General features: G+C 36.7%; 1 protein-coding gene across 6 annotated transcripts in view; it reads right to left on the bottom strand.

The window, feature by feature from the left end:
- The window catches only part of LOC139761025 (turripeptide Gsg9.2-like), a 364,470-nt gene that overhangs the window by 127,882 nt on the left and 215,857 nt on the right, over positions 1-20,731 (bottom strand). For 2 of the 6 annotated variants that reach the window (XM_071684768.1, XM_071684762.1), the window contains exons 2-4: positions 15,616-15,756; positions 14,858-15,011; positions 14,488-14,615 (exon numbers count right to left, since the gene is read on the bottom strand). The exons of 3 other annotated variants lie outside the window; for them this stretch is intronic. In XM_071684768.1, coding sequence (XP_071540869.1) covers positions 14,600-14,615; positions 14,858-15,011; positions 15,616-15,756 — 311 coding nt within the window. In that variant the 3' untranslated portion in view covers positions 14,488-14,599. Of the gene's footprint in view, positions 1-14,487; positions 14,616-14,853; positions 15,012-15,615; positions 15,757-20,731 lie in introns of those variants that run through there. One more of the 6 variants, XM_071684763.1, reaches the window with a different exon arrangement.

Below are 20,731 nucleotides of genomic sequence, written 5' to 3'. Positions count from 1 at the left end.
TTTACTACCTCTTCTCTGTTTACCAAATCAATCTCCATAACCCTCTCACTTTGCAGACCACGTCGACCAAAACTCCCTATATCTACTACTCTATCATCAAACACATTCAACAAACCTTCAAAATATTCACTCCATATCCTTCTTACATCATCAATACTTGTCATCACCACCCCATTAGCCCCCTTCTCTGATGTTCCCATTTGTTCCCTTGTCATGAACACTTTATTTACCTCCTTCCAAAAGATCTCTTTATTTTTCCTAAGATTTGATAATACTCTCTCACCCCAACTCTCATTCGCCCTTTTTCACCTCTTGCACCTTTCTCTTGACCTCCTGCCTCTTCCTTTTATATATCTTCCAGTCATTTGCATTATTCTCCTGCAAAAATCGTCCAAGTGCCTTTCTCTTCTCGTTCACTAATAATCTTACTTCTTCATTCCACCACTCACTACTCTTTCTATTCTGCCCACCTCCCACGCTTCTCATACCATAAGCATCTTTTCCACAAGCCTTGACTGCTTCCCTTAATACATCTCACTTCTCCCTCAGCCCCTTACCTCCTTTGTTCTCACCTTTTTCCATTCTGTACTCAGTCTCTCCTGGTACTTTCGCACACAAGTCTCCTTCCCAAACTCATTTCCTCTCACCACTCTCTTTACCCCAACATTCTCTCTTCTTTTCTGAAAACCTCTACAAATATTCACCATCGCCTCCACAAGATAATGGTTAGATATCCTTCCAGTTGCACCTCTCAGCACTTTAACATCCAAAAGTCTCTCTTTCGCGTGCCTATCAATTCACACGTAATCCAATTACGCTATCTGGCTATCTCTCCCATATATATATATATATATATATATATATATATATATATATATATGTGTGTGTGTGTGTGTGTGTGTGTGTGTGTGTGTGTGTGTGTGTGTGTGTGTGTGTGTGTGTGTGTGTGGATTATCGTTTCTTGAGGTAGCAAAGCAGCGCCAAGAAGAGAGGAACGAGGCCGCATTCCCTCACATCTATTCCCTTGCTGTCTTGTGAAATGCGCTGAAACATAAACTCCTCTTCCACAACCATGCCGAACAGACCATTTCAATTATCCCCTGGACAAAACAAAAACGTATCTTGGATTGTGTCACTTCAATATATTATATGAGTCACGAAAAATTATGTTGTGTTGTGGTGCGTTGTGATACTCTGTGCCTGAGATGAATAACACCACTGGTTCTACGTGAGTTTGATTATATGCTTGCCTTGAATTCTCGCCTGTTTATTTCTGATCTACCTAAGAAGTACAAGAACATTGTTAGACAAATTGAGAACGTTCGAAAGGGTGAAGTGGCTGAGGATTGGTGAAATGAATGTATGATGCTATTGTATAGGCATAAGTTTGTTGAATCTACCTGGTAAATTGTATGGGAGGGTATTGATTGAGAGGCTGTAGGCATGTACAGAACATCAGACTGGGGAGGAACAGTTTAGTTTCAGACGTGATAGAGGATGTGTGGACCTTGTGTTTGCTTTGAAGAATAAATCTGAGAAATACAAAAACAGAATGATTCGTGTATGGCATTTATGGATCTTAAGAATGCATTTGATAGGGTTTACAGAGATGCTTTGTGGAAGGTCTTCAATACATATGTTGTGAGAGGTAAAATTTTAAAATGAATGGGAGGCTTTCATCAAAGGTGTAAATCGTGTGTACGAGAAGGAAGAGAGAAAAGTGAATGTGTCCCAGTGAAGGAAAGTTTGAAGGAAGAGTATGTGATGTCACCATGGTCCTTTACTTTGTTTAAGGATAGGGTACAGAAGAATGTAAATGAAATAGTCTTTGAGAGAGGGGCTTTTATGCAGTATGTTGGTGATAAGAGTGCGTGGGAAGTGTCATTCGTTGTTCACCGATGGTACTGCACTGGTAGCTGACTCTAGTGAGAAACTACGGAAGTGGTGACTGAGTTTGGAGGAGTGTTTGAAAAAAGGAGAAATATGTGAGTTAATGTGAACAAAAGCAGGGTTATTTACTTCAGCTGGGTTGAAGGACAAGTTAGCTGGGATGCAACTGTAAAACGAGAAAATTGGAGGAAGAAAATGTTTAAGATATTCGGAAGTAGACTCGGCAGCGAACGGGACCATGAAAACGGAAGAGTCTTAAAGTGGGAGGGAGGAAAAAGGTTCTGGAAGCGATGAGGAATGTGTGCAAAAGAGAACGTTATGTCGGAGACAGAAAGATGTATGTTTGAAGGAATATAGTTTCAACAATATTATATGGTTGTGAGGCATGGGCTATAGATAGGGTTCAGCAGAAGAGGATGGATGTGTTGGAAATGAAATGTTTGAGGACAATTGAGATGTGACGTGGTTTCTTCTGGTATTAATGAAAGGGTAAGAGAGATATGTAGTAAAAGAGAGTGTGGTTGAGACAACAGAAGAGGGCGTATTCAAATGGTTTTGATACATGGAGAGAATGAGTGAGAAAAGGTTGTATGCATCAGGAGAATCGGTAGACCAAATTGGAGGTGGAAGGATTGAATGAAAAACATTTTGAGCGATCGGGGACTGAACATGCAGGAGGAGGAGAAGCATGCACGGATTGAAATAGATTAGAACGTTATGGTATACTGGGGTCAACGTGCTGTTAGCGGGCTCAGCTAGGGTATGTGAAACGTCCGGTCTAATCCATGGAAAGGTTTGTGGAGTCTGGATATGGATATGAAACTGTGGTTTCGGTGCATTACTTATGAGAGCTAGAGAATCAGTGTGAGCTGATGAGACTTGTTTTTCCTGACTCTACCACGCTAACACAACGAATGGCAATATTGTTCCTGAAGATTGGGGTGGCACCAGGAATGGATAAGGGCGAGCAAGTATGAATATCTACATTTGCATATATGAATAGGCCTGCACTTATGTATGTATATACATGCGTAATGTGTAAGTATATATAAGTACATGTGTATATGATATGTTTATTTATGTATATGTACGTGCATGTAGGTATATGTATATATGTGTGTAAGTCAGCGGATGGGTCTTTCTTCGTCTGTTTCTTGGTGCTAACTCCCTGACACGGGAAACGGTGATCAAGTATAACAGAAAAGTAAAAATGATATAATTACATTTAGTTGGTTATGGGGAGAAAGTTATACTTTCGTGTTGCCCGTCTCTGAAACTTTTATATGTGTACCATGTGTTTACTCCTTTGTATGTATGCACACTTTTTCACATATCTTAACCGATACTATTGAGCAGCCCCTAAGGGAAGATGAATGGCTGGGTGGATTGTGCACCGGTTGCAGCGACCAGAATTCAAGCCTGTGTGTTTGATTCCAGGCGGCGCTTGTAAGCATGACGGTTTAGTACACCCCCCCCCCCCTCCGTGTGTGTGTGTGTGTGTGTGTGTGTGTGTGTGTGTGTGTGTGTACAGTTTTACTGAATGTGTGTAAGAAAGAGATTAAAGTACATACCCTGACAGTTATTGTAAGATCTCCCTTGGGAAGAACCTCTTGTCCTGGAACAGAAAATTAGATGTCAAGTTATTACAAAGGAATGCAAATAAGAACAGGATATTGGGTCATTTTGAACCTGCTCGTTAAAGTGAAAGAGATAAATAAGTCCAAGATTAACGGAGCAAAAGGAAAAAAAAAACGTATTGGTGATTTAAAGAGTAATACCAATGAAATTATCTTGTGATTGAGGAGTCGTATGTAATGTCAGTTGTGAACTGGAATCGAGTGTTCATCAGGTCTTTTCTTTATCGTGACTATGACACTGCTTTTAACTACTCTAGTCACATACGAAAAAAGTCATATTAAAGAATGAGTATTCATTAGATGCAAAATGCCTGTGCAAGATTCTTTTTCTAAATTTTGAATAAAATTAAACAAATCTTGTATGAAGCAGTCTTTGATAATCTTAAAAAGCCTAATTAAATCACCTCTTAACGTCTTCTAGTCTAAGTTTTATTAGCTTAATTTGTTTAGTCGATTCTCTTATAATTTGTTTCTCATTCTGGATATCATCTTGGCTGTTTGTCACTGTACTGTCTCCATTCTGTCTGTCCATTTTTTCAAGCAGGATAACCAAAACTAAACACAGTTTGATGTATGATGGGGGGCTCATGTAGTAAATGCCTCTTATGTGATGTCCCATGGTAATAAGTTATCACATTCAGTGTTGAACAGTTTTTCAAAAACAGGTTCAGTTTCCAGACACTTGCTGCATGAGAAATTAGTGTAGACCATCTTTTTTGTGATGACAATGTACATTGTACTGTTTGATCTTCAAGAGGTGATGGTTATTGTAGGGCCTTATGTGACCATCAGTTTTCTTTTTATGTGTTTTCCCTCTGCATGCTTGTTTTCCTTTGGAAGCAAGTTGTAGCAAAGCTTAGTATAGTTTTCCCCTTTATATGTTTAACTCTGCTTTTTACCTTCATTTCCCTGTTTAGTCTTATTACCCTAAATTTACTCTGTAATTTCAGAGCATATTTATTATCATCCCATATAATATAAAAAATTATGTTTATTTGTACTTTTGATTATAACAGTACAGATTTAGCTTTTCTTTGCCAGTTTGCAGTGGGAGCAATGATGTATCTCTTTTATATTTTTGGGGTCAGGGATTCCTAATAACTGCTTGGGTAGCACAAGCATTCCCCACTCATTACGAACCACTAACCTGTAGTTGTGGGCGCTAACTTATTTTTGGCCTACCTTTGCATGGTCAGAGTCCATTCACTCTGGAGGACTAATCTCCCTTGCAGCTCAGAATCCTCTTGGATTATGTGTATACTGGACATCACTCTTTTTTCATCACCTTTCTGCGGAGGAATACGGTTTGTAGATGTACTTTGGATAGATCTATAGAATATGCAGTTTCTTATGGACTGATTATTGTTGTCATATATTGTATATTGTTGGTGGTCCCCCTCCTTTCCTATTATTGCTTTTGTTTCTCCCGTACAACACAAATGGTTTTTCTTTGTGCTTATGTAATATTTTCATGTTCTTTTGGAGGCTTTGAATATATGGTCTTCAGGTAGGGGGTTTTACACTAGAGGTAGGAGTTAGGAGAGTCACTGTAGTGAAATTACTTTAATATCTGACAATGCTTTTGAACTGTATGGGAGTGACAACTTGGGGATGAGTGCCAAATGGTCAAGCCTCCATTTCATATGGTTCCTAATGATCGCACAAAAATTTGGTAGACATGTAGCTTAGTTTCGTTTATGGAAACTTTTTCTCTCAAAGCCAGGCTGTTCAGAACAGCCTGTTTATGAGGGTTACCCCCTTTGTTATGGTGGATGGGTTGTCTTTTTCCATGATAAATGGCAACACAGGTCACCCTGAGGGCTCTGAAATTCAGATAATGTCTTTTACATGGGCTTTATAGATAAGCACTTTTTCTGGGGCATTTTGGTTGTTTTTATGGTAGTCAACACTTCAATGTCTTCTTATGAAGATTACTTTTCATATTACACATTAAGTGAGTTTGCTATGGGTTAAAAGAAAATCATGTTCTTTGTTAATGATGAAACTGTTTGTTAGGTTTTTGAATAATACTTTTGTGGCATGAGAAAGGTGGGCAGATTAGAAAGGGTAGTGAGTGGTGGGATGAAGAAGTAAGGCTGTTAGTGAAAGAGAAAAGAGAGGCGTTTGGATGATACTTGTAGGGAAGTAGTGCAAATGACCATTAGATGTATAAAAGAAAGCAGCATGAGGTCAAGAGCAAGTTGCAAGAGTTGAAAAAGAGAGCAAAGGAGAGTTGGAGTGAGAGAGTATCATTAAATTTTAGGGAGAATAAAAAGATGTTTTGGAAGGGGGTAAATAATGTGTGTAAGACAAGAGAACAAAAAGGGAACATCGGTGAAGGGGGTAAGTGTTTGATGATAGAGTGGCAGATATTACGGTGTTTTGGTCGGGTGAAAGCTTTGCGGAAGATGAAATGCAGCAAGGTGGCAGGTTTGGATAGTATTACAGTGGAATTCATCAAAAAAGGGGGTGACTGTGTTTTTGACTGATTGGTAAGGATATTCATTGTATGTATGGACCATGGTGAAGTGCCTAAGAATTGGCAGAATGCATGTATAGTACCATCGTACAAAGGTAAAGGGAATAAAAGTGTGTGTTCAAACTATAAAGGCAACAAACTCAAACTATAGAGGCATAAGTTTGTTTATTTCTGGGAAATTATATGGGAAGGTATTGATTGAGAGGGTGAAGACATGTACAGAGCATCAGATTGGGAAAGAGCAGTGTGGTTTCAGAAGTGGTAGAGGATGTGTGGATCAAGTGTTTGCTTTGAGGAATGTGTGTGAAAAATACTTAGAAAAACAGATGGTTTTTATGTAGCATTTATGGATCTGAACAAGGGATATGGTAGAGTTGATAGAGATGCTTTGTGGAAGGTTTTGAGAGTATATGGTGTGGAGGGTAAGTTGGTAGAAGCAGTGAAAAGTTTTACCAAGGATGTAAGGCATGTTTATGAGTAAGAAGATACGAAAGTGATTGGCTCTCAAAGAATGTCGGTGTGCGGCAGGGGTGTGTGATGTCCCTATGGTTGTTTATATTGTTTATGGATGGGGTGGTTAGGGAGGTAAATCCAAGAGTTCTGGAGAGAGGGGTGAGTATGCAGTCTGTTGGGGATGAGAGGGCTCGAGAAGTGAGTCAGTTGTTGTTCGCTGATGATACAGCTCTAGTGGCTGATTCATGTAAGAAACTACAGAGGTTGGTGAGTGAGTTTGGAAAGTGTGCGAAAGGAGAAAGTTGAGAGTAAATGTGAATAAGAGCAAGGTTATTAGGTACAGTAGGGTTGAGGGACTAGTTAATTGGGATGTAAGTTTGAAGGGAGAAAAATTGGAGGAAATGATGTGTTCAAGATATCTGGGAGTGGACTTAGCAGCAGATAGAACCACGGAAGCAGAAGTAAGTCACAGGGTGGAGGAGGGGGCGAAGGTTCTGGGAGCAGTGAGGAATGTATGGAAGGAGAGAACGTTATCTTGGAGAGTAGAAATGGGTATGTTTGAAGGAATAGTAGTTCCAACAATGTTATATAGTTGCAAGGCATAGGTTATAGATAGGATTGCATGGAGGAGGGAGGATGTGTTAGAAATGAAATGTTTGAGGACAATATGTGGTGTGAGGTTGTTTGATTGAGTAAGTAATGAAAGGGTAAGAGAGATGTGTGGAAATAAAAAGAGTGTTGTTGAGAGAGCAGAAGAGGTTGTATTGAAATGGTTAGGACATATGGAGAGAATGAGTGGGAAAGATTGACAAAGAGGTAGAGGGAAGAAGGAAAAGCGGGAGATCAAATTGGAGGTGGAAGGATGGAGTAGAAAAGATTTTGAGTGATTGGTGCCTGAACATACAAGAGGGTGAGAGATGTGCAAGGAATAGAGTGAATTGGAATAATGTGGTATACTGGGGTTGACGTGCTGAACCAGGGCGTGTGAAGCATCTTAGGTTAACCATGGAAAGGTCTGTTGGGCCTGGATGTGGATAGGGAGGTGTGGTTTTGGCACATTACACATGACAGCTAGAGACTAAGTGTGAATAAATGTGGCCTCTTTTGTCTGTTTTCCTGGCGCTATCTTGCTGAAGCAGGGGGTAGCAATGCTGTTATCCTGTAGGGCAAGGTAGCGACAGGAATGGATGAAGGAAAGCAAGTATGAATATGTACATGTGTATGTATATATATGTCTGTGTATGTATATGTAATATGTATATGTATGTCTATGTGCGTATGTGGGCGTTTATGTATATATACGTGTATATGAGTGGATGGGCCATTCTCAGTCTGTTTCCTGGCACTACTTCGCCGATGCGGGAAACAGTGATTTTGTATAGCAATATATCATAATTTTGTAATCACCTCTTAGGGGACTTCTAAAATCTGTTGATGAAATACATGCAGTGTCTACACAAGTACAGCCTTCTTTCTGATGAAATTCAAAGATGAGCCAATGTGGCAAAGTTAGTGAAGTGTGAAGCTTTAAATACTAGGCATACCCCTTTTGTTAAACTTAGAGGGGAAAGCATTGTCTTCTTAGTAAAATTTTGCTTTTAGGAATCATATGATTTTTGAGGGACATATTTATTGGCATGCCCAGGAATCTAAAATATAAATAATCCTTTGATGAAGAATCCCTACTTTGAATAGGGACTGTTCTTCGTGGCTCAACGTATTTTTTACATTTTAGCCCATGATGTGAGGAGGGTGACCTCTACCTTAACCTTTACTTAGAAAACAGATGTCCCAGGAAATTTACATTATAGTTCTTTGGCATTCATATAGCACCATACCAGTATGATTCCATAGTCCTAGGCATGGTGGATTTACTCCTTTTGGCAAAGGACTCTTCTTGTAGATGTGTTTTTGGAGTGTCTCTGGATCACTGTTAGAAGGAATCTATTTCCACATTTCCTCTATTTTCAAGTTTTTTCTTCAAATCCTCCTCCTCTGTGAGTGTATGCTTACATTGGTCGTGGGACAAAGTGGTAGAGAAGAGAAATGGAAGTTTTGAAGTCTGAAAAAATATTCTCTTCAAGTCAGTTTTCCACTAGCAATTCTCTAGATTTCCTGCTTTGCTCTGCTTCCCCTTATCAAAAGGCCTTTTTCTTTACCAGTGATGTCTACTTTTGGGCTGAAACATGCAATCTGCCAGTTGTGAGCTACTGGGCAGATCAGTTCTCCGAAGTCAAAAGGCCTGGCAACCTCACTGGCAAATGTTGAAGGCAGGTCATAAACAAGTAAATTGCTACAACCACATGTTAATGGTCAACAATGAGTAGGGAATTCTCTGCATTATCGCACTAGTGAGGTAAAGTGTTAGTATCTTATTGCTTATGGGATTGCCCCCTAGGAAAATTTTCAAACCTCAAAACATAATTTTTGTTCGTTGTATCACAATTATACCTCAATATATCCCTTATTCTTTATTCTATATGACTACTCTCTTGTGCTTTTAATGTTTTGTGGTTTGCAGATTGAGGCACAAATCCTCAAGGTAGACTTCGCTATAACATACCTTCTGAAATGAGAGTAAATACTGCAGTAGAGTTGAATATCCAGTACAACAATATTTCATTACATATTCTTATTTTCAGCCCATTTCTGCTTCACCTTTGCATGCATTCCATAGAATTCTATGACTATTGGGAAAAATGTTTGTTACCCAAGAAATTTAACTTATAAGTGGTTGCAAATTTATGTTGTATTGTCTTGAATGTATATCTACACCAATTTTAAAAGTCTTAGCAACAAACATTTCTGCATTTCTTTTTTGATTGCAATACTAATAAGAGTGCTAAGTATCGTCTGAAGTAATATTTTCTGCATAGATATGCAGTGCTACATAAGTTTTCTTTAGATAGATAGTATGGCTGTGTGAGATTTTACCCTTTTCAGTGTTTAACTATTAAACATGGTAATAAGTTTTATGCTCTGGTTAGATTTCTGTAAAGAAAAGGTACAGATATTGCAATATGAATAGCTCACTTTTCAACATCCACTATTAAAGAATCGGGGTATACTTAGTTCAGTAAATTCCAATTGACAGTGCAATACAGATAGGTTAAGTAACAACGCATCTTCCTTACTGGTGTTCAAAAACAGGTTTGTGTTATGCATCCTAAGGATTTATCCGTCCATTTAAAATGAGAGTATTTGATCATAAAAGTAAAGTATACATTTTTATAAGACACACAAATTTATTTCCTGTCCGTCCAGATAGCACAATAAATCTTGGTTTCCAAGTAATATAGTTTAATTCTATTATTCCTGTATGGTCTGGAACTTATCCCTTTAGTATTTGTTAAAAAACATATCTTTCTTTTTGATATTTAAATGGTATGTGATTTATTGCAACATTTGAAAACGTGTAATATACAACTGCACAAAACACTGAAGGTAACAGGAGAAATATTTTATATGAAATATACAAATTAATTTGACCATCCTGTATGTACATTGTAAGTTGGTATAAGTGAGGCTGTTATTGAGAGTGTTTCAAAACATTATTGACAAGATTTCTGTGAAATTTATAAGAAATTGAAATTTTAAACAGGAATCTAGAAAACATCCTTGGCTGCAAAGTCATTACTAAAAGATATTGCCAAATTAGAGTATAGAGCTGTCAAATTGAATAACCTGCTCCTAACGAGTATTTTCCTTATAATATTATATGTAAGCAATTATGTTAATAATGATCTTTTTACTTTACACTATTATTTCATCGAATACATACAGTAAGATGCTATTCTACATTTTAGTTATTATATTTTCACAATTTGCTTTGCAAGCCATTAACATTATGAAAGTTACTGATCCATACCTAAAAATGCTGCTCACTGTATATGGTACATGGATCCTAGCTTGAACTTTCATGCTGCTGCCCTGGATTTGAAACCCTTTCGAGATCATTTTGATGATAAACAAGAAGTGTGGGTCAGTGAATCACTCGAAGAAGGACTTAATCTCTGTCAAGCATAGAATGTTGAAGTAGAAAATGTCGGAGACGAAAGAAACGAATGGCTGATGAGAACAAGAGATGCGGGGTTAACAGACAAGGAGGAAATTGAAATTGGATGGAAGGTTCATACGTTTGCATGACACAGATGCCAAGTTTGGGTTCTTTCTCAATGTCGAAGGACTGCGTTACAGTGTCGACCTAAAGAAGAAGTGTGAAGGTTTATGTGAACTGTACACGAGCTCTGATATTGGTGGACAGCAGATATACGAAGACATTTTGGATTGGAGAATGCTGTTGTCAAGTCGTTCCAACATAAAGACAACTCGACCTGAAGAACTTCTCAAGTTCATTGTTCAGTATGGAGATGACTCTTTCCTAACCTTCGCATTTCTATTCAGTTGTGCTAACCATCGCAGTTTCCATTGCCAGCTGTGAGAGATCAGTTAGCAAGATGAAACTAATACTTTTATATCTAAATTTCTATGGGTCTAGACAGACTGCGATTATGCTCTGCTCAGTGTAGAGAAAGAAAATAGAAACATTTTGAGCACATCAGTAGAAGCAAGGAAGGTGGAGTTGTAGTTTTGATCGTGTCATTTGTTAATGAACTGTTAATTTAATCTGAAAAGAAATGAAAAAATTGAATGAGTTACGAGAGTCAAAATGTGTGTATGTTTTTAGGACACCCTGTATTTCTATTTGAATATCTATATACATGTCCAAAAATACTTCCGTTCTACTAATACTTTTTTTATTTACCATTCATAGAATCAATAGTTTTCAGCATCAATATTAGTAATTTTCATAGTTTGATTTATGTTCTGGAGAGTCTTTCTGCTTAACCTAAATATTTATGACTAAATATAATATATAGTCTTAGATATATGCTTGAACAAAAGTCTTACATAAAGCCAAGATATATATATTATATTATATATATTATATTTTGCTTTGTCGCTGTCTCTCGCGTTTGCCAGGCAGCGCAAGGAAACAAAAGAAAGAAATGGCCCAACCCACCCCCATACACATGTATATACATACACGTCCACACACGCAAATATACACACCTATACATCTCAATGTACACATATATATACACACACAGACATACATATATACACATGTACATAATTCATACTGTCTGCCTTTATTTATTCCCATCGCCACCTCGCCACACATGGATTAACATCCCCTCTCCCCTCATGTGTGCGAGGTAGCGCTAGGAAAAGACAACAAAGGCCCCATTCGTTCACACTCAGTCTAGCTGTCATGCAATAATGCCAGAAACCACAGCTCCCTTTCCACATCCAGGCCCCAAACAACTTTCCATGGTTTACCCCAGACGCTTCCCATGCCCTGATTCAATCCATTGACAGCACGTCGACCCCGGTATACCACATCGATCCAATTCACTCTATTCCTTGCCCGCCTTTCACCCTCCTGCATGTTCAGGCCCCGATCACTCAAAATCTTTTTCACTTTATCTTTCCACCTCCAATTTGGTCTCCCACTTCTCGTTCCCTCCACCTCCGACACATATATCCTCTTGGTCAATCTTTCCTCACTCATTCTCTCCATGTGCCCAAACAATTTCAAAACACCCTCTTCTGCTCTCTCAACCACGCTCTTTTTGTTTCCATACATCTCTCTTACCCTTACATTACTTACTCTATCAAACCACCTCACATCACATATTGTCCTCAAACATCTCATTTATATTTAAATAAAACTTATTCAATGAAGGGTGGTTGAATTTGGTTAGTTTTCTTAATCTCATCCTTATCACATTTACCTCAATTCGGCTTTCCATTTTACAATCTTTTGGATTCTTCTGAATAATTCTTTATATCCTAATACAATGCTAGAGGTATATTGGAATGAAATATTGGATTCGGAGAGCGTAGACATTTGCCAAGGCAGCTCCTATACCCATATGGCATTGTTAAATCCTTAAAGAAATCTTAAATTTCTTGACCATGAAAACATCTTTGGCATTTGGAATCCCATAGATATTAGTTCAATATAAAAAAAAAAATTGATATTTCCGTGATGGCGTCCTGGATGCAGACCATGATTTGGATCATTCCCAAAATCTAATCAATCGGTTTTTGCGTCATTTCTGACTTTCCCCTGAAAACTTATATACATATTCGCCATTTCTCGCATTAGTGAGGTAGTGCTAAGAACAGAGGACAGCCTTAGCGGGAATATCCTCACTTGGCCCCCGTCTGTTCCTTTCGAAAAAAAAAAATACCGAAAATGGAGGATTTCCAGCCTCCCTCTCCCTTTTAGTCGCCTTCTGCGACACGCAGGAAATACGTGGCAAGTATTCTTTCTACATTATCCTAAGGGATAATTATATTCTACAAATTACGTTGTGTATAGGACGACCACTGATTTTTGACAACTTTATGATATGCTTCTTGTACAAGTCGACCTAAGATCTTCAAGGTAATGGAACAGGAAATTAGGGTGATGAAGCTTATATCATGGCATATATTGTAATATCCATTCAAGTATTGATTTAAGTCAATTTGTCTAGATTATTATTGTACGAAAATTCGAATACCTATTACGGTAACATCTTTAGAACAATGAAAGAATGCGGTAGTAGACTGTCTTTTACGATTTTCCCCAACTTTCCACTAATACGTACATTAATTCACCGAAAAGCAATACATTTTCGTGACTATATTAATCACAGTATGAATGAATACCTTAGCCATTTCAACCGAAAACTTACAACACTAGTAACAGCTCTTAAACATCGGAAGGTTAGGTAAAGTTTCTCCATGTACTTTTTATCCTATTTTGTTTGAAATACATCACGTTTTAGAAAAATTTCCATTTCCGAGAATACATTGACTTAGGCATAGTTAAAGGAAAATACTTTTCAAGTAAAAACGAATGAAGACACGTATCGTATATTTAAGAACACTGGTCAGTGAGGTTTTGCATCTTCCCTTCCCAAGTAGCTTTTGATATCACCTTACGTTGAAACTTAACAGAATTTTTTATACAATACAATGCTATGGTTACTCCAATTTACAAGTAATGTTTTTAGAAATATACTAGTCAAATACCATTGTGGGTATTTACTGCAGACCGGCAAAAAAAAAGCCAAATATATGGTATTATTCCCCTCAAGCCTCCCAAAAAATAGTGCAACGGCATTTTCCTATTATCAAACAGGTTGGACACTTAAAGATTTGTTTACTTGTAAAACTTTCCTGTCTCAAGCCAAAAGTTGCTACTAGCCTTTCCCATTATGCACGGACTAACTTAACGAAACTATTACCCGTGTATAGGTCGACCCCCTAACTTTTTTTTACCCAAAAACGTTATTACACAAGAACCGTAATGCATATTTATAAAATTCTTAAGAGGAACGGCTTCACTGTAGGCGAAATTTGTAAGCTTTAATGCTTTGACCATGGAATTATCTCATATGCTTAGTTCTTTATCAAAAGTTTTACTAATCACACCTATCTGAACGAAGGCAGTTCAAACCCTACACACCCTAATGAACACTTGTACCGGTTTGTCTCGCTGTTATCTACAAGTTATGTTCACCATATGTAGAATATGAAGGAAATATTCAAAATTTACAAGTTGTCATTTACAAATAAGCTAAAGGGACTATAAACGATTAACACCATTACGTACTGTTCATAATGTTATGAACTTTGGTTTCTATTCAGCCTGTAGTTAGAAATTTAGTTTTATATAGTACTATCATTGATCATAGTAAAGATGACAATTACACTCCAAAAGGCATACCACGCAAAGTGTTTAAGGTATTAACATTCGTAGGAAGTATCCAATTTAATGAATACAGTATTACTGTAGGTGGTGCAGTTTCCTTCTCTTATGGGTATACTCTAAGTTAAAGTTCCGCTTCGACAAGACGTGGTCAACTTTAACTTTTATCTTTATATTGTAAAGACTGAAGTTTCCGCATGTTTATTTCCAAAATCCAATGATAAATATTTTGAACAATGGTTAAAAATAAAGCCGTTGGGTCTCATTTTGAAAAATATTTATTATAAATTGGATTTCATACATATATCATTAATACAATCTTAAAGTTTATATCACTTGCACAATTTTTACTTAAATATTATTAAGGGCAAATCAACGGACATCTACCCTGCAAAGAATAGAATATACAATTATCATTTTTTGCTTTTTTTAAACCTCCAAGTTAATGAAACAGTTTCCAAACTCGCTAATGTAGATATGTATAATTTACCATTGATAAACTTTAATGATAAAGCTGTAGTTTATCAAATGATATAGATATATGAACTTGCCGAGTTTAAACCATCTATCTCTTACATCATAGTAAAAGTTATAATGGCCGCGAATGTTTTAGTGTTGTGCATTACCTACTTTACATCTCCATGGCAGTCGCCAGTGTTTGCCAGCTTGATGTCTGGGTTCTTGCAAGCTGCAACAGCTAAACAACCGACATTGGAGTAAGTTTTGCCATCTGTCCCACACACGGGATTTTGGATTGGAGCGCAAACTGCTTCGCATTCTTGACCTAGTTTGAAAGGTTAACAGTTGTTAACTTAACAGTTGTTAAATTTACATTCTACATGAAATTCAATTTGAAAAAAGAATGGATTAGTTCCAATTGTAAAGGGATGTCTATATAATTAGCAATTTTAGTCAGGATTGATATAATTCCAATTAATTGTAAAGGGATGTCTATATAAGCAATTATAGTTAAGATTGATAGAGAATAATCGAATTAGATAATTATTCGAGATATACATAAATTTTATAACAGTCAATGAATTTGTGCATGCTACATAAAATCTGAAATTTTTATTTTAAAATCAATACCCGGGACTTTGCATATATACCACGATGTTGGGAGAGATTTATAGTTTGAAAATATTTGTGAAATTTTAATAAAAAAGGGAATTATTTATGATAGAGGAAATGCATCTAGTACACGTAAAAATTAAACATTCTAAAAAAAAAAATGAAATTTTTAATAGCCTGAATTAAGATGCTTGTTTTTTTACTTATTTACATCGTTACAGTATTAACATTTAACCCAAGCCTCTTTATAGGGCTTGAGAACATAGTACATTGGTTAGAAATAAGAGGAAAATATTGATGAATGGGTCAAGAATTACCTTCGCATTCACCAGTGTGTTTTAGAGAGATGCTTTGATCCAAACAAATGGCTTGTTGTAGTTCACATTCATTACTGTAAGTTTTGCCATCAGTAGCACACATGGGGCCGTGTTCTTCTGTACAGATTTCAGGACATTCATCTGAAGGTATGAGAACAAATAAATTAATTTCTAAACTTGTAAGGTTCATTTCATGTTATATAGATTTTAATCTGGGAAAAATATTAAGACTTTTTGTGCTCAAACAGTTATCAAACTTTAACTATTCTCAGTTGGTATGACTTTCAAGTTATGTTTGTGGTATATAGAACAATTTTGACTATGGTCTATATAGAAAAAGCGGATATCATTCTAACTTTCGTAGTTCGTTTGTTGATTGATCAAAAATTGTAATAGAAAATATATGAATCATTTGTTGGATTTATATAATGTGCCTTAATACACTTACCATTTGAAGCAAGTGTATAGACAATGAAATTAAAAATGCTATTTATAGGAGTATAAAAAAAAATTGTCATGTAGGAACATCACACGTGGGTTAAAAATTACATATATACAAGTTTGAACGAATTTAAGAACCCACCTACAACACAAGCAGATACAACTTTATCTTACCTGGTATTATGATATCACGTGTTGAGCGTTTATATTCGCCATTGTATTTATTTAATCGTTGTGTAGCTCAACAGAATTGATATTATGTTTTCACTCCTCGGTTTTAGTACCAGTGTTTGAAACTTTGCAATATCAGCAACTGAAATTCAATTACCGTCTGAATCTAACACATCAGTTTTTCTATGCCTCCTTGAAGCTGAAGACGTTTACTTTCTGGTATGGATTAATTTCCAAACTTAACATTTTGTGCAAATATAGATATCATATAACGAAGCCCAATTACACTGGTTATCAAACATTTCAACTATATCTTGTCCAACGAACTAAGATAGGTAGACCTTAAATACTTCTTATCAGGCATGGTTTTACAGTGACAGAGTAATTAAGCTTTACAATAAGTATACATTAATCATTCATGAATAAGACAGGTATTACACTTAAAAAGTTACCTCTGAAATGTAAAAGTGTATGATTTTCGGCTATATTTGGCCTCAGAACATCCCATCCTTGTAATCTGCCAATATACATGGGCTCCACTTTCTTTGGTATATCTTTTCCATGTTCAAAATTTCCGGATGAAATCTTTCGTCATGCTCATCCCTGATTGCCCCAAGAACTTCCATGAAAAGTCTAAGTGAGAGTCCAAAAAGAGAATTTTTTTAGACTCATATTGTATCCAAAAGCTTTAAATGAAATCAATAGATAATTTAGAACATCACAGTAGTTTTCTTATATGCGATTCCCAAAAAATCTTTTTTCAACTTCATTTAGCTTTTCATCTAAACTTTTATCTCGAAGCAGTTCCCTCATCTGAGGTCCTACAAAAATACCCTCCTTGATTTTTTCTTTGCTGATTCCGGGGAATTAATTCCTCAAATATGTGAATCTATTGCCAGTTATATCCATACCTTCGACGAAGTTCTACATCAACCGAGCATAATGTACAATGGAGGCAGATAGATTTTATCTGGACCAACAAAAGGAGGATTGGTAACATTCTTCTTCCATGGAGTCAGTGATGTTCGTTTTGGCCACACTTTCTTTACGTAATGATTTTTCTTGTCCTGGCTGTCCTTCTCACTGAGGAAACAAAAGAACCTCGAATAACCAAGTTACATTCCTAGTAAAAGTGCCAGAACCTTTAGGTCGCCACATAATACATTCCACTTCAATTCCCCGTACTTAATCTTTTTCCAATAGAAGTTTCAAGTTATCATACGATTCCTTCATGTTACCTGCGTGAGCCAGAGGAAGGGAGGAAACATATCTCTGGTGTCGAATAGACCCACTTTCAAGCTTACTTTTGATGAGTCAATAAACAAGCACCACTCATCTGTTTTGTATTCGTGGCAAAGTGCCTCCATAACAGAAAGAACATCATTGAAAAATACTAGACCATCTTCAAGGGAGAAAAATCTTTGAAATCGATGTTGTGATCATGATAAAGAGAAACTTCGATTTAATTTCTAAGAAGATTCCAGTCCTTTAAGCTGAAACCCAAAAGTTCGGCTTGCATCTTAGACACATATAAATCGCGGACCGCATCATTAAGACCTCCTTGACTCAGCAAATGTGGTTCACTTATTAGAACATCTCGCTTCAAATGTTGGATCCATATTGTCCTCTGCTTGGTCTACCTTCTCATTCCTAGACTCATCGTCACTCAGTGTGCCATGTTTCTTAGAGGCTCTGGCATAGGGAATTCCTTACTGAGGTTCTGGCCTTCTAGAAGATGGCAAATTAGAATGTTTAAAGGTATGCTTGGATTTTAGTGTTATACTATTTATATTTGTCAGGCATAAGTAGCAATTCGAAGCGTGATCTTTGGGTTCTCTACAAACCATAGAAATGGCAAAAGGCGCACTACGTGAACCTTTTGCCCATGCTGTGAGAAGCCTGACACATGTGACAAAACATATATGGGAAGCCCAACTTTTATCCTGGTCACCAACTTTACAAGGGGTGTGAAAGGACATTTTCCGATATGAATGTCAATTTACCGCATATGTAGCAGAAAGAATGCGGACTATTTACACAGTTTCTCGGTATTATAATGGTGGATGGGGCATCAGCACAACACTTGCATTCTCTAAAGCACAATTTGCCACAAGAGTGGAAAAGACACTTTTTTTCACATTAAGTTCTGCAACTGACAGAGAATTGATACTTAAGATTGGGCATTGTTTGAATGTCCCACCATTTCCAGTCGTGTTTCTGCAGGTCACTGGTGACTCATTTATCCAGGATTGGGCTTTCAGAAAGAAGCTATTGTACTTCATAAACAATGAAAATAGCTGTTAAAGTTTTTGTTTCAAATGCTCGATGGAGCACTGGCACAAATATGCTGGAACAAAAATTTTGATAACATATGGATTCAGCTTGCAAAAATACTTAAGCAGATATTCTTTTATACGGAAGAAAATTTTTGTAGACTATCAGTGTCAATGATATGCACGAGAAAGGGGACTGGTCTCAAGTCTAATGCCTTGTTATGCTTAACTATTCTGAGGCTTAAGCATTAATAACTATTTCTCTTCCTTTTACAGCCAGGCAATCAATGTCCTAACCATATAGGTATAGCTCCGTCTATAACATTCGACTTAACTTTTGCTAAAAAATTGCTAATGCGGGAATTTTCATTAACCACTTTACTTTCATCATTCATGTTAAATGTTGATTATATAAATAAATAGAAAAAAGTATCAACCAGATTTTTCAGGCATGAACGGTTTCGTCAGATTCATGCTGAGACTTATTTATCAAGTGGTGGTCCTCAAAAGGATTGCAAGAGATATATTGAAAAGAGTATTCAAGGGCTTAACGTTATACATTATCACTCCTTTTTATGTCTTAGGACAAAACTTACCTGGACCTGCCGTTTATTGACTCTTTCCTATTAGTGTTTATCATATACCTTGAAGCTGGATGTTGTGAAAAGTTTCCCTCCTCTAGCAACGGAATATGAACCTGGTTATAAGTCGCGTCTTCAGTGATAATTGTGATGAGAAAGCAATAGTTTAGGATCTTTGCCATGGTTTTACTGTCTTGATGCAAGTCACTTTTTACTGAAATATACGACTCAAATATTTGGGTAATGACTCTCTTGCTTCTAATATATCTCGGAAATCATGAGTTTCTTTAGATATTTTGTGCAACGTACACTTCATACTGGCGTTTATTTTCACCTGTATGGATTAATATTTTCACGGAAAATTACAAAACTTACTTCATCATGATGGTTACTGTTCTGTCCGAGTTCTTGTATGATACTTTCTTAAGAATAATCAGATTTTTATTTCGTTGTTTTACCAATATTGCTTAGTTTTTGAAATAACCGTCGTCATTGGCACATGAATTCCCTTTAGTATCTTAAATGTTTTACTGAAGCATTTCCATGCTACGCCCACATAGATTTCATAGTCCATATCTTCCCAGATTTGTCTGTCAAGAGCAATACGATGATCAGGAGAGTTTGTAACGTGATATATTACACGAGTTTTGTGTTGCACAGCATTACAAGCAATGATGAGAGATACCTTGAAAATGATATTTCGGTGATCACTTGTACCAAAACTTCCTCCATTTACAATATCATAGGCAAGCCTCTCAGTTTTAGCGAGAATTAAGTCTGATATGTTCTCAGTATTTGTAAGTTTTCAGCATCTTGAATTGTCATTATCTAGCACGTTTAGGTAGATTTGCTCATAGCGATTGGAGAGGAATTCTCCTCTCCAAGTTCAACTTTCCCGTTACTAAAAAGCCTTCTTTTGAAAATTTCTATAAAATGATCAATAGGTCGTTTGTCGACCTATGGTATCTGAGCAGGCGTTCCTTAACCTAACCTTAAACCGTTTTATTGTGAAGCGTAATTTTAATTTCATTAGTGGAAGTTATCATATCAGCTGTGGATTTTGGACCAAGGAGGTTATCTTAATGTAGTAAGGGAAATCATGAAACCAGCTGTGGATTCTAAATAAGGAATATTATCTGAATGTTATCAGGAAAGTTATTACACCGGATGTGTAGTCTGGACAAGGAAGGTTATCACAGTCTTACCATCAAAGTTATCACATTAACCATGTTTCCTGCATCAATAAGATTATCATAGTGTTTCCGACAACGTTATCATATTAGTCATGATTCCTGGACCAGGGAGGCTGTCATAGTTTTATCATCAAAGTTATGACTATCCATACATAAGGAAGTGATTTCACACTGATATTTAAGTTATCAGAAAACACGAAACTTTATGAAGATGAAATGCAGCCATATAAAAAGGGAAATCAAAAAGTCAAAAGACACAACCTCACTGGATGAGTCAAGAGAATTAAGCTCACTATCTTAGTCAAGGTGATCGAACTCACCCACTGAGTCAAGAGAACTAATATGATTGGTTGAATCAAGAGAACCAAAGACACTGGCTGAGATAACAAATTCACTTGCTTACTCAAGAAAAGAAAACGCTTTGGCTGAGTTGAGAGACCAAACTTACTAGCTGAGT

Source organism: Panulirus ornatus, chromosome 39 (genome assembly GCF_036320965.1).
Source record: "Panulirus ornatus isolate Po-2019 chromosome 39, ASM3632096v1, whole genome shotgun sequence".
NCBI lineage: Eukaryota > Metazoa > Arthropoda > Malacostraca > Decapoda > Palinuridae > Panulirus > Panulirus ornatus.
Note: the sequence above shows the minus strand (reverse complement) of the source record. Positions and strands in the feature narration are given on the sequence as shown.